Source organism: Emydura macquarii, unplaced genomic scaffold (assembly GCF_026122565.2).
Source record: "Emydura macquarii macquarii isolate MOO-44397 ecotype Brisbane River unplaced genomic scaffold, CSIRO-AGI_Emac_v2 contig_1253, whole genome shotgun sequence".
NCBI classification, from domain to species: Eukaryota; Metazoa; Chordata; order Testudines; family Chelidae; genus Emydura; species Emydura macquarii.
The window spans coordinates 102982693-102997466 of NW_027131390.1; the positions used below are offsets into that span (position 1 = coordinate 102982693).

The 14774-nt window shown below is 40.6% G+C and overlaps 1 protein-coding gene across 7 annotated transcripts in view; it reads left to right on the forward strand.

Moving 5' to 3' along the window:
- The window catches only part of CLASP1 (cytoplasmic linker associated protein 1), a 246209-nt gene that overhangs the window by 180995 nt on the left and 50440 nt on the right, over nucleotides 1–14774 (forward strand). For all 7 annotated transcript variants that reach the window (XM_067549649.1, XM_067549648.1, XM_067549650.1 and 4 more), the window contains 6 exons: nucleotides 1870–1893; nucleotides 2938–3182; nucleotides 6715–6778; nucleotides 8757–8920; nucleotides 10195–10273; nucleotides 12026–12169. In XM_067549649.1, coding sequence (XP_067405750.1) covers nucleotides 1870–1893; nucleotides 2938–3182; nucleotides 6715–6778; nucleotides 8757–8920; nucleotides 10195–10273; nucleotides 12026–12169 — 720 coding nt within the window. The remainder of the gene's footprint in view (nucleotides 1–1869; nucleotides 1894–2937; nucleotides 3183–6714; nucleotides 6779–8756; nucleotides 8921–10194; nucleotides 10274–12025; nucleotides 12170–14774) is intronic.

Consider the following 14774-nt stretch of genomic DNA (forward strand, 5'->3'; position numbering starts at 1 on the left):
CTGATTTTCTCCATACATTTTTCTGATTTTTTTTTTTGAGGGAATGCAGAACAAGAGTAGCAATCACTATGCAGAGTAACCTAGGTACCACTATATCCTGTGTGTTATACAGGGTAATTCCAGAGACCTGAGCTGTTGGGGTGATGAAAGGATCTCTTGAAGTATCTGATGCAGGATTCTCAAACCTTTCCAGATTGTGGACAACATTCCTATACAGAGGGTGTTTCATGGACATCTCTTTCCCCATTTGCAATTGTGCAGGCTACCTCCTCTGTCATTCAACATTGTTCAGACCTTTTCCCTTTCCATTTGTTATCACATAACAACTCCATATCAATACATATCATCACAGACCACCAGCAACCTCTGCACAGACCACAATTTGAGTCACTGATCTGATGAAAGATCCCTCTTTCAGAAAACTTTTATTAAAGTATGTAGAAACAAGAAGTTAAAATGTAGGCTGTGCCATTACATTCAATGGTCTAGATAATTGCGGTCGTTAAGCAAATTAAATACTTTGTGGGCTAAATTTTCATTTTAATCTCCAAGGTTGAAAGCCAAAACAATCACCCTGGATTGTCCTTTTAAATATTTCAGGTGTGTTTTCTAGATAACATTACTTCAGAATTTACAGTATTCCTTCTACTTAATATAGGGAAGTACAGGATAAGGAATGCATCATCAAAGGCAATCCTGGAAAGTTTTAAGGGCAATCCCTGTGTATCGTCTTACCCCCTTATCACTTTCAGGCTTGTTAGGTTTGAAAAGCATCAGTATAATATTTTCTTTTCAGCAGCTGTGACTTTAAAGTCTAGTCTGATCACTATCTCAACTCCTGTTGCTGCAAGGAACCCAACTGCATCCTCCTTCCCAGCCTCCCCATTCTGCTTTTTTCTCTCATAGGCTCCTTTAGACAATCCTTTCACAGCAAGCACTTTACAAAGCCAGTTCTGGCTTCCTTGTGGGAGAGCAGTGCAATGCCAGCTTCTATCCAACACCCTTGTATACAGAAGAAATATCCTTTTTGTTCTGTTAGGGACTGAGAGGAACTTCTCCAAAGATGGCTTTATCCCAATCATCAAGTTTGAACAAAACACTGTGGGTCAAGTTATGACCTGTAGTACATGTGTGCAGCTTCCACGGATTCCTGAGCTCATGTGTGAGAGAGCAGAAATTGGCCCAGGGAGGCAGACTGACTGTCTATCCAACTGGTCAGACTTTGAATCAATACATAGCACAATTCTATTGATCTAAAAATCTCAAACAACATCTGAAACCTTTGAGTAAATGGGCTTTCAGATGTAAGAGGAGCTGGCCAGCTGGCTTTAAAGAAGCTGAGCTTCAAAAGACATCCAGTATATTTGTACAGATCCAGGGACTAAAAAGAGATGTTGGTTAATTGAGTTTGGTTAAATGGATCTGTAGTGGTGTATAGTTGTTTCCTGGCATTAGAATCTCTGTTCAAGACTCTATAATCTGTTGTCTTTTTTAATAGACAAATGAGAGTTTCAAAAATTGGTATTAAGTTAGAGCAGCTTTCCTGGGAAGTAAAACACAGAGCTGATGTATGGAGATCTACAGCAGCTAGAAGCCATTAGGAAAGGTATAATCCCGATCCCATATTCTTTATGCAGGTAAACTCTGTAATGGGAACTTTTTCTGCATTAGGAGAATGGCACAGGAGTAACAGTAGGGCAGTAAAGGCAGACATTATATGCCCATTTTTCTTTTCTTTTGCTTAAACAATGTTTTTAATTTGCTAAGATGCATTTGCTGTACTTTTTTGTTGCAAGAACAATCCCTACATAAGCTTCTGACATAATTCTCTATGCTTTTTCCCACCCTTCAATATTTTCCTGCCTACAGCTGTTAGGAGACTCCAGGAGCAAGGTACTAGTGCTTTCTTGACTTTTTATTTCTACTTTCCACCCTTTTCCCCCCTGTTGCAACCCTCCTTCACCTCCCCACCCCGATGCTGCAATCGAGCTGAATCATTGTGGCCCAACCCTCTAGTCCTAATGACAGCGAATACAAGAACTGCAGGATTGGACTCTCATCCTAATAAAAGCAAAAATCTCATTGGCTTTGCAAATACAAGAACTGCAGGATTGGGCTCTGAGAAAGGAATTACCTTAGCAATCATCCAAGAATATAGGTGACCTTTTCTGTTATGTTTTATAGTCAATCAGATCCTGTTAAGGTTTGCTCTAGTGTTGATTCCATAGGGTTATATTTGGCACATTGTCATAATGATCCTGATATTTGTTAAGGCTGGTATTTTCTAAGGTGCATAAGGGAATTAGGCACCCCAAAGCCATTGAAATGAATGGGATTTGGAGGTCTGACTCACCTAGGTGCCTTTGAAAACCCTAGCCCAAACCAATGCATCGGGGGCCAAAATTGTGCTTTCTTGTAAAGCCGTATAAATCTGGACTAGCTTCACTGGCTGCAGTGGAATTGCTGTGGATTCTCACCAGCGTATGGCAGAGCAGAAATGGTCCTTTAGCTCTTACCTCCTTCTCTCTCTTGTTATTGTTCTGTCAGAATGTTTATTTGTAGAATCATCTTCATGTTTAAAGAATTTGCTTGAAGTAAAAACTGTGTGGTCAATTATTCTGTAACCATGGAAATGTCCACTGTTTTCAATAAAAGCAATGCATCGTTTCATCAGCCTTTAGCTAACATTTCTATTGGATCGTTTATTGGGTGTTGTTGGATCCTCAGTCACTCGTGTATTCCCTTCAAAATCAATGGGACTCTTCTTGCGAGAGTGAGTGAGGTAAACAGGCCGGTGCTCGGTGGCATTGAACTACCTTTGTGCCACTATAACAATAGCCTTGTGCCACCTTTACTGGCATTATCGACAGAGCATCTTTTCCTTTGCTTTAATGTAACTATGGACAGTTTACTAAGTGTGGGTTTTTTCATCTCCAGAAAAAGCCAGTGAGAAGAAGATACGAGCCATATGGGATGTATTCTGATGATGATGCTAATAGCGATGCGTCAAGTGCTTGTTCCGAGCGCTCATATGGTTCTAGAAATGGAGGCATTCCACACTACCTGCGACAGACTGAAGATGTGGCTGAGGTCCTAAACCACTGTGCCAGTTCCAACTGGTCTGAGAGAAAAGAAGGGCTCATAGGCCTCCAGAATTTATTGAAGAGCCAGAGGACGCTGAGGTGATCTTCCTAGCTTTGTAATGGTAGTCATTAGTGTTGTGTTGCTATGGTGCAGTCAGAATTCACTATTTCTTTTTCTCATTTTGCTGACACGTAATGCCTTTCATAGGCCTACGGTATGATAGACTTGCGCCAGCTCCTCTCAAGCCAGTGCGCTAAAAATAGCAGTGTGGACATTGTGGGGGAGAGAGTGCCTCGGGGTATTAGCCCAAGTCCAAATCCACCGGATCCTCTAGTCCTGAGCTTGGGTGGTCAGCCCAAGCTGTCACCCTCCCACAACATCCATCCTGTTATCTTCAGCACACTAGTATGGGCAGAGCTAATGTGAGTTTTTCTACCCAGGCTGGGGGAGACACTCCTAGTGGCAGTGTAGTCCTTCCCTTTGAGGCTGTGCCTGCGCTAGTGTTTTTCAAGAAAACGTCTACCATTGCTACTCCCCTGGTGTTAGCAATGTGGGAAACGTAGTGTAGACAGGACACAAGCTGAGCACTTAGACCCTCTCTTGGCTCGTCCCCATCTACTTGAGCACTCCCACTGCTGCTGCCTGTGGCTGTGCAATGGTGAGAGATTTCCTGCCAAAATGGTAATGTTGGTACAACCAGAGTGTGCTACAGTTTTCACATGTGACTCATTTCAGGTGCATGCCCCAGGTATATGTATTTGATCACTTTTCTATGAAGCAAATGTTAGCCACATATAGTAAAAAGAAGCATGATGTTCATGTTTAAAATGGGGTCAGGTAGTGGTGGTGTACTGTTCAATATGTTAGATAAAAGTATTTGTGACTGCTCACAGTTGTTATAGTGGAAATTGTATTTGAGCATCATATACACACTGTCGCTTAAAATGTGATAGAATGTTTTTAAGACTATGAAGAGTGTATGGACTGACTGAGACTTTGTTTAAAGTGAAAGTATTTGTAAGCAAGCTTGTTTGCATGTGGCTTTATTATGGACTCGCTGCTTTGAAGAGAACATGTTAACAAATAGTTTAATTTTTTTTTTAAATCAGTTCTTTGGAATATTATAAACAAGTGTTATAAGTGCATTTAGAAATGGCTGTTGTCTGGGTAACAACCTTAGCTAGTTAGCAGGGTGTTTCATTTAAAGGTCTTTCTCAGTTGCTTGTAAGTTTTGTTGTTGCAGTTATTAATAGCAGGTTGAGCAAAAATATGTTTGAGAACAGTGCTGTGTTGTGACTGATAGTGGAGAGGGTGGAAAAAGTACTCTTTTGCCATTTTAGAAAGATTTTTCCAACCATTTATTTGAACACCTCTAGCAGCTCAGTAGGAGATGCTAGGAAGTTTACATGTGGAGACGGAGACCCGAGGTCACAGATTGGTTTTTTCATGGTCTGTGAAAATCTTTTTTTAACTTGGCCACTTAATAAGGGTTTTTAAATGTGCTTCCCCCATGTAGATTGCTTTTTGGTATACCGTAATGTGTTTTAATAAGGATCTGGTGACATTCCATTGGTACCACACTTGTGTGTGAGAAGGTTGGATAGGATTTTGATACATAAGTGTATGGGGATGTGATCTGTGAGGGTGTGTCCCAAAGGGAGGAGACTCTGGGAACAACAGGTGATGAGGATTCCCGGGCTGTGTAGCTCTTACAGGAAATTCTAACGGCATAAACCAATTGTTCCTAGTCCTGGTGGTTTGCAATATATCAAACTGTACTACTTCCACTCTTCCCTTACGCTAGCACGGCTTTCTTGGCTCTGATCCTGGATATATTATAAACCAGTCCCAGGGATTGCACCATCTTCATTTTAAATCTGTGTATTGCATTTTTAAATTTTTTAAGTTGTTTTAGTTCTCCTGATGTTTATATTTTCTCTTAATTTGTAATTTTATCATCTACAAGGTAGTTCAGGGCTCTTCTGAGATTGATAAAGTGGTGCCTGTTTGAGTAATTTGGTCAGATAGTCCTAAGTGTTCATATGGTGTTAACTAGGACAGTAGTACATACAGTAGTCCAAGGTGCAAGTAGCCAAGGTATATTTGAGGGTAGAATTTTCAGATTAAACACGGTGTGTGGTTGGTTGCAATATCATCTTAATTTATATAATAAGTTTAATAAGGGAGGAGATATTTTACTCTTCAGGACTTATTGGTTAAGGGTCCTTTTTCAGTACTGTGTGCTGAATATAGTTTGATCTTGCGTTATGTTCAGGGGCATTACGTGTGTGGAAAGGCTGTGGGGTCAAAGGTGGTGTCAGAGTTTCATTATACTCACCCATCCTCACTGTGTCTTAACATTTTCTAAAGCCTTTCTTTTATAAACTCATTCTTCTTATGATCTGCTAGGTTGTACCAGGGCCAGCAAGTTCCTTCAGAAAATGTTGAGCTCTTTGTTTTAGTTTGGCACCCATGTTGTTACCTTAGGTCAGTGTGCATTGAACATAGGGAAGTTCATAATAGTTGTCTTTATGTATCCCTTGTCTGGAGATAAATTTCATTAGAGAAATAAAAAGGAATTCATTCAGAGGGAGCTGCAATGCCCATCATGTCAGGTAAGAGCTGTAGAGCATTCACTTGGAGTTCTTTTCTTGTTTCTCTGGAAACAGTGCAGTCTCCACACTGAGTTAATCCGACAGCTTGCTTTGGCGGTGTTACAAGGACTGCTTTCCTCTGCATCCAACTCTTCCTTTTCAGGAGACTGTTTTCTTTGTCTTATGCTCTTTTAAAATCTGTATGCTTAGAATACAGTTATTTGAGGGAAGATATCTCCTATTATTTATAAGTAAGCTACCTTTAAATATATGTCAGAGTAGCTATAGACTACTAGTGTACCCTTGCCTACTCTTTGAGGTTTGTTTTGGTTTTATCTGCAAGGTTGGAGGTCTGTGGAAGAAACTTTTCCTTTCTCAAAAAAAAAAAGAAAAAGAAAAAAGACTATAATACTGACCTGAGCTGGACTTCTCTGAAGATTAACTCTGCATTCACCTGTTCCCTCTTCTTAGAGAGGACAATAAAGCACTGTCAAAAAATAATAGCATTCAGCTTATTCTGAGGTCCTTCATCTGTTTTCACTTGGTCTTTAATCAGGCAAACCTCTCTTTAGATCCACTGGCAGTTTTGCCTGAGTGAGGACCTTGGGATTTGGGCAGAATTCTTTGAAACATTTGAGATGCAGTTTTGGCACTTAAAAATGTTATGTAACTGGCTCTACCAAAGCAGGGGCCATGGAGAATTCTGCCCACAGGGAACAACTTTTTGTTGTTGTCTCTGTTCACTGTGTTGCTTATGTCGGCTGTTACTGGCTTTCAGGAGCTATCCCACAATGCCCCACACTGGCAGTACAACCGATATTGGTGAGGATGCTCACTGCCGAACCAAAGAGCAAAGTGTAGACACGCATAAACAATATAATTACTGTGGCAGCTGTATGCTGACGTAAGTTAGGCTGACCAGCCCTAATTTAAAAGACCAGATCGCCATCTTTTTCAGCTGTCAAAGACAGTTCTAGTCTACTCTGTTGTGAATAAAAGATTTAGCTTTAATATAATGTTTTGTTATGTGTTTTAGCCGAGTCGAATTAAAACGGCTGTGTGAGATCTTTACCCGCATGTTCGCTGACCCTCACAGCAAGGTAATTCATTTTTGGCTTACTCTCTTACATTACAGTGTGCTCAGTTATGTTGTCACGATCTGGGTAATTGTGTATTTGTACCTGAGACCTCTACTGGATGGAATCGGAACTCATCACATGTATGTTACAGGCCCTAGATTAATTCAAGAGTGCATTAATTGGGGGCTCAATCCTGCAAGTTGCTGGGAGTTGGATGCTCAGCCCCTTTCAAGGCACTTACCATGTTGCAGAATCCAGTCCTTGGAGTAGAAGGATCTGGATTTTGTTTCTGCTCCTGTGCTTAGTAGACACGATAGGTAGCATGGTGACATCTGTGAAGCCCCAAATGGCCATGGCTTTGTTACAACACGAATGTGAATTTATATGTACTAAGCAGCAGTATGGAAACTCTGCAGGATGACATTTTTTATTTATTTTCATTTTTTTACATTTAAAGCAACGTTAATCATATGAGCACTCCACCATCTTTATAATGCCATCCTTCCAAGCAGGGGGCCCAGAACATCTCTCCATAGAACTACCGATCTCTTCTTCTCTAAATGGGAGGGGGTCTTGAGTACCTTGCAGGAGACACACACACACACACACACTCCTCAGACCCCGTTGCACTCTGTCCATGCAAGCAGGGGCCAGGAGAGTGTGGGAACGGGAGTGCATCTCATCCCCTTCCAATTTTTTCTGAAAAAGTTACTACTGCTTGCGACAGCTCTCCCAACTGGGGGCCTGGGATAGGTTGTGGCCAGAAGGTTAGACATTTATATACCTGATGAGAACATCCACTGTTATGTTAGAAAGGATTAAAAGAAACAATTAGGGTAATAAACCCTAGTGTTTGAGGGCATGTAGTAAACCAGTGCTGACTGATGGGGGACAGCAGAAACTTCCCGTGTGGAGAGGTTATACCATATGTGCTTACTGCAGACCTTCCTTTGAAGCATCTAATTCTGGCCCCCATCAGGGACTAGATTAGGTGAACTCCTGGTCTCATCTTGTCTTGCAGTTCTCTTGCAAAAGATCTCAACATTTTGATTCTTAAAATTCTGTCCAGTATGCCATTGCAAGGGTTATGTGAGACTATTTATGTTTGCAACAACATTTGCAACTTATGAAAAGTTTTAGACAATTGTACGCTGGATCAAATCCTGCTGTCTGTTATACTGGTGTAAATCTTGAGTAATTTCATTGATTTTGTAGAGTTCATTGCATTTTGACTTCATTATGTTATGACACAAATTTAACATCAGGTGAATTGTTCCAGATTTACACCAGTGCAACTGTTATCAGAATTTGGCCTTCTGCTGCTAATTAGGGGCTCATCCATGCTGAATATATTTAGTATTTGGAAGGGCTTGTGGGATCGCACATAATAGGTATTGTAATGAATTTGGGAGGTGGGAGGGGGGAGAGAGAGAGAGAAAAAGTAGAAAAAACTTTCCTTTCATAAAGAGATACACATACATACACATGTAAAAAACAAACAAAGAAAACCTAATCCTGCTATCCTTACTCATATGAATATACCTGTTGGCTTGAAACTCCCTACTCGCATGAGTAAGGAGATTGGATTTGGCCCAAGATGTATGATATTTAAAAACCAATGATAAAAAAAGAAATATTATAAGTCATCTATTAATCCATTGAAAAACTGCACTGGAAGAGTCAACATTGATTCATTGTGTGTACTAACGAGTGGTTTGTTTTGTTGCATGGCCTGCTTTGCGGTGGAACTCACAACAGAGAGTAAGTGTATTCGCTCCCTCTTCCTTAATCTGTTTAGTGTGACATTTTAATATGGCACATCTTGGATGTTTTAATGTCAGTGATTTCCAGTGCTAACATGTTCACTGAGAACATCCGTTCATAAAGCTGCCTATAATAAAATCATTTTAGAACACAGATTTTTTGTAGACTTTCTTTTGTAATCATTTCTGATTTAAATAATAATTTTGCCTTTTTTGAAATTTGCATTTATTTGTAGGTTTTCAGCATGTTTCTAGAAACACTGGTAGATTTCATCATCATCCACAAGGATGACTTGCAGGATTGGCTCTTTGTTCTCCTGACACAGTTACTTAAGAAAATGGGAGCAGACTTGCTGGGATCTGTGCAGGCAAAAGTTCAGAAAGCTCTGGATGTAACAAGGTACAAAGTGCAAATGAAAATGTTCTAGGGATGCTTTAATCCATCACCTGTGATGCACGTCCCAGGCCTGCTTTGTCTTATGGATGGACATTTCAGAAACACTACATCACCACACTTGTTTCAAGAGGTGGACCAGATTCTGCCTAATCTGGACTAACTTCACAGTGAAGTTAGTCTGGATGTACACCAATGTAACAAAGCAGATTCCAGTCCCCGATACCAACTTAAAATAACGGGCCAAATTTTCCTCTGAACTGCACTAATTTTATATTACTTAATTCCATTGATTTCTGTGGAGTTATTTCTGATTTACATTAATGCAAATGAGAGCAGAATCATTTCCCATATATTTTAAAAATGGGCAAAACCCATCTTTTTTCCCCCCTGTGTTTGTACAGTACCTAGCACAATAGAGTCCTATTCCATGACTTGGGCTCCTAGGCACTATGGTAGTACAAATTATAATAATAAAACCAAATATACTTCCCATTCTCTTAGCACTTGAGATCATTAAAAGTGAAAGGATATTGAAATCTAATGTACTTGGTTTCTTTGTGATCATGTTTAATGTTTGTTTGCACTTTTTATTTCTCCCAGCTTGGATGAAAACTAGTCATTTGTATTGTTCAGAAAATGAATGGTGCCTTAATGCTAAGCATCTTAAACTTGTTCATGAACATCCAGCAAGTCAGTAGCAAAGTCAGGATTATAATTCAGGAGTTCCTGCCTCCTAGCATGCGTATTCAATCCACTAGACCATGCTGCCTCTCCAAGGATGTCACATGTGCCACATTTTCACACTGTGATGCAGGTGGCACCATGAAAAGTTAATTTGTACAGGGCTTGAAAAATCCACTTAAAAAGAAGGAGATGAGAGAGGGAAAGAAAAGAGGAATCAAACAATGAAGCTAACTCAGGAAAAGATAAACCATGATCTGCTATAGATAGGAAAACAAAAGAGCAACATGAAGTGAGGAAAGGAAGAGCAGGGGCAAAAAAAGCATGAAGTATGTACATGGGCAAGCTGAGTAGTATTTTGTGAATATATTGATTTGACAGATTTCACCAGTATTCATGAATAATTCATTCAATGCACATATGTTTGTGGTATTCAATCCACTTGGTAGCTGGTCAAATACGAGTGAAATTCACAGAATTAATTTTTAATATTAAAGCTACTTCTGTGATTCTTTAGTGATTTTTTTCTGTAGATTTAAATGTATTAAAATGTGTTTGTTCTAGTAATAATGGAAATCTTTTTTTTCTCTGAACAGGGATTCTTTTCCATTTGATCAGCAGTTTAACATTTTGATGAGATTTATTGTAGATCAGACCCAAACGCCAAACCTCAAGGTTAGCAATGAAAACTTCTGCATTGAGACATAAACATGGTCCATTTAAATCTTAGTGTTTTAAAACACTTCATCATACTTGAGTACCTAATATTTGCAGGAAAAATAACTAGTTGTAAACACGTGTATGGTATGATACTTATAAACAGCCATACTTTTGATGTATTTTGCAATATTTTACATGTACTAATAACTTGGGTAAAATTTTCAAAAGTGCCTAGGTTCCATTTTCAAAACTGACTTAGGCTAAGTGCAGAAGAGCCAGATTCTAAAAGATATTTAGGCACCCAATGAGATTTTTCAAATGAGCCTTGGTGCCTAATTCCCATTGAAATCAAGGCATTTTTGAAAATCTCACTAGGAAATGAATGGTGCTTCGGCTTCCTAAGTGCCTAAGTCCCTTGGAAAATGGGATCTATTCTCCTAAATCACTTAAGTGCTTTAAAAATTTTATCCAGGGACACTATCAACATATTAAGGTCCCATATTCCATATTGGATGGAGGTAACTATGGTCTGGAGGAGAAACATTAGACTGAGGTTTATGTTTTGTTATCTGAGGGTATGTCTATATTGACAGCGGCAAAGTCGCCGCCATCAGATCGACCTATCTGGATCGATTGAGTGGTCAGTGAAGACCCACTCAATCGACCCAGAAGTCGATGCAGCAAAACCACCCCCTCAAATGTTGTAGCGCTGCGTTGACAGGAATGCGGGTCCTGTCGGCGCAGTGCAGTGAAGACACCACGCAGAAGGGAAGCACAGCAGTCGACGGGAGTTACGCAAGCTACACAGAGTAGCTTGCGTAACTCTTGTTGACTGCCGCTGAATCGCCAGGTAAGTGTAGACCAGGGCTAAGTTCCTGGCATTCCACCAAAGGAATGTTTGAGCTATATAGGGTGTGTGTAGAGTGTTCTAAGCAAGGTGGTTACTTGAAGGGTGAATGAATTTCAAAGACTCCAGGAATCATATAATCTTTGTTGTCCAGATGCATACAGGGGTACATAAGGTGTCATATGAAAGAGAGGGAGAACACTGTTGTCATAAGTAGGAATTCAGGGCCTAGGGGAAACCCAACTGTGGGCATTTTAAAAAATCTTAACTAAGGCACGAGTCTGAAGTTTTTGCACAAATGGACAATGCTGCCAGATGCATGAGACTACTAGACTACATCCTCTCAAGCATTCAGCATAGGTGGGGGGCTCCTACAATGTGTCATGCAGATACATTTTATGAAATAGGTGAAGAAATCATTTTTACTTTTTCCCAGCTCATGCCCTTACGTAAAAATCCTATATAATTTATGAGAAAACTATAACTTTCCTATAGGTGTCTTGCACCATCCTATAGAACTTAATTGTATCCTATTTATAGAAATCTATAGAATGGTTCAAAAGCACCTGTAGATGGGATCCTCTGTTAAATTCTATAGGCTTTTAGAATAATTTCTGTAAAACCCTATAGTTTAGTCCCTATTAAATTCTATAGGAGTTTTCCATAAAGCTATGTATACCTTTCTAACAGATTTTCAGAAGGGTACCCTGTCTCCATTAGTCACATACATGCAAGATGCTGTTCTGGGCCTGTCTAATGAGCTGCAAGTTTGTCCAATTCATATTTCTTTTTCATTATGGCTCATTATAGGGCAGAGATGAGCTTGCAAGTTTTATGTTTGGCACAGGATAGTTCTGAGAGATGTCCACCTTCCATCATCTCACCAACAAAGGATGATAGTATCCCTTTATATTTCTTAGGTGAAAGTTGCAATCCTGAAGTACATTGAGTCCCTGGCCAGACAGATGGACCCAACAGACTTTGTGAGCTCCAGTGAGACCAGACTTGCTGTATCTAGAATCATAACTTGGACAACAGAACCAAAGAGCTCAGATGTAAGAAAGGTAGGTTAGAATTATTAAGTTTTGCTAGCGGGACTGCTATCCTTCATAAAGGCAATTAACGTAGGTATGAAGACAACCAAAAATTGTATGGTTAGGAGACTTTTAAGGTTTTTTGTTTGTTTGTTGTTTGTTTTTACTTCCCCTGTATCTATTTCTTAATGTAAATTAAAACATTTTCTGAGTGTTACATTAACTTTGTTTCTATAGTGTAATCATTGAGATAAAAACACAAATTCTCTGGGGATTGTACAGCTGAAAAAAATATTTCCACCATTAGATGTCATCATTGCTGCATGCAAAATTGAATGAAGAGCCTTTCTGCTGCAGCTGAAAATGTGGATACATAGGACAGTCAGATTCCAATATTGTTAATATATACACCCAGTGTATATTCAGAGTAAGTGTTTGGAGTGCATTGACCGTAGCTTCATCTACTGCAGAGATCTATGTAAACTGCTAGTTATTCTAACTAAACAATACTCTAATAATTGTCACACTGCCTTAAAGGCTGATATGAGATTACTGAATCTATTTGATTAAAGCCCATACGTAGCTGCTACACTTGACTGAAAAGCTTTATTGTAGGTTACCCGGTTAAAGTAAAATATTAATTTTGGTGACTAAAAATGAGCAGAGTGCCCATATAATCCGTTCCTTCATTTGTCAGCAGGACTGATACCTTTATATATTATATAATACAGATTATGTAAATAATAACCATTGATATCAGGAGGTACACCATGCAAACTGCAGGCTGTGGATGTGACACTGGTTATCAACAGCAAATGATTTATGCAGAATCATCAGCCCTTATCTCTGGCAAGGTTGCAGTCAGTGAAGTTGTTTCATTCATTGTATAATAATGAATTGAATTATCATGGGCCAGTTTAAGCAGGCCAAACTTGCTTTGAAGAACACCGATTGAAAACATGTTTTGTTGAGAATGTGGAATAGAGAAGCCATTACCAGGATTTTGCATCAAGAAGATTTATTTTTATTCCTGAGGAGCCTGATGCAAAGGATCAGTCCTTTAATGAATTTAGTGCGAGTGAAAGCAGTCGTCGTGCCAGCCTTGAAGACTGAGGTTCTCTGACTACAGAACAGACATCTGAAAAGCAAACTTCCCTGCAACCAGAAATGGAGGGGACCGGCTCGAGAGCGAGGGGTCGATTCAGCCTTCATGTGACTAAGTGCCTGCATTTAGGAGACTGCCAAGAAGGGCTGTAATTAGTATAAACTGTTGTGGTCATTTGTCTAGCAAGAAATAGATTGATACCATCAGCTCAGTTCACATAGTCCATGTAATTGGAACAACTTTTGCTCGCTATGGACAAGTCATGCTTTACAGTGGTGCAGTGCATGTACACTAGGCGTTTACACTGGTGCAGCTACAGCATGGTAGCTACACTGGTACAAACTCTCAGTGTAGACAGGGTCTCAGATTGTACGTGCTACTGGATAGGGGATGGCTCCTGTATATCGTACAGTGCCTGACACAGTGGGGCCCTGATTGGTATAACAGAAATAATTAATATAGATAATAATGGAAGAAGCCCATTTATGAAATGGGAGAAATTGACAATCAAGAAAGAAAGTGATGAACTTTTCATTGTCATTATGTGATAGTCTCACAGCCCCAGCTCCATTGTACAAACATAACAGACCCTCAGAACCTTTTCCATTTCTCAAATCGTTTATCAGACATTTCCTTTTTCAAACAATCCTCTAGCCTAGCAGTTCTCCAACGATGGGGCACGGGCCTTCCAAGGAAGCTGCAGGAATGAGTCAGGGGAGGCGTGAGGAGCTGTGTGCTTTTTTTTTCTTTTTTTCTTTTTAAAGAGCTCTGGCTGTCAGCCCCAGGTGGCTGGGGCTTGTATAGAAGGGCCGTGCACACCCAGAAGGCAGGGATAAAGAGGACAGCTGGAGCCCTGCCGCCCTGGGGCTGACAGCTGGAGCCCTGCCACCTGGGTGTGGCTACCCCACCCCCACCCCCACCGGGAGGCGGCAGAGCTCTGACTGTCAGCCCTGGGGTGGCAGCAGCAGCAGCACAGAAGTAAGGGTGGCAATGGGACCGCTAAAAGTGATATTGACAACTATTGCTTTGCACATTGCCACCCTTGTGTGCTGCTGCTGGCGTGTCATTGCTGCCTTCAGAGCTGAGCCGCTTTCCGCTCTGGCTTCAGAGCTGGGTGGCAGTATGTATTTGTGGAGTGTGTATTGGGTGGCGGGGGAGCGTAAATGACTACAGACACAAAGAACGGAGGGCGGGGCCCAATGAAATAAGTTTGAGAACCAGTGGTCCAGCCTTTGTGAGTCTGTTACATGATGATTTCTCTACCATATGTGCTGAACATGTCTAACCTGTCTTACTTTATGGGTCACCTACCACGTTTTATGTTAACTTATGACTAAGGCTGCGAGTCTGCCACAGAGGATTCTATGGCTTCCACAGACCTGTGAAATTAGCTCTTAGCTGCCGTAGGGTCCCCCAGCTCCTACCCACCTCAGGCGGCAGGGATCTGACAGTGGTGGGGACCTGGTGGCTCTGAGCCACTGCCACGACAGGGATCAATTGCTGTTCGCTGGAGTGGGTGGCGGGGACCCC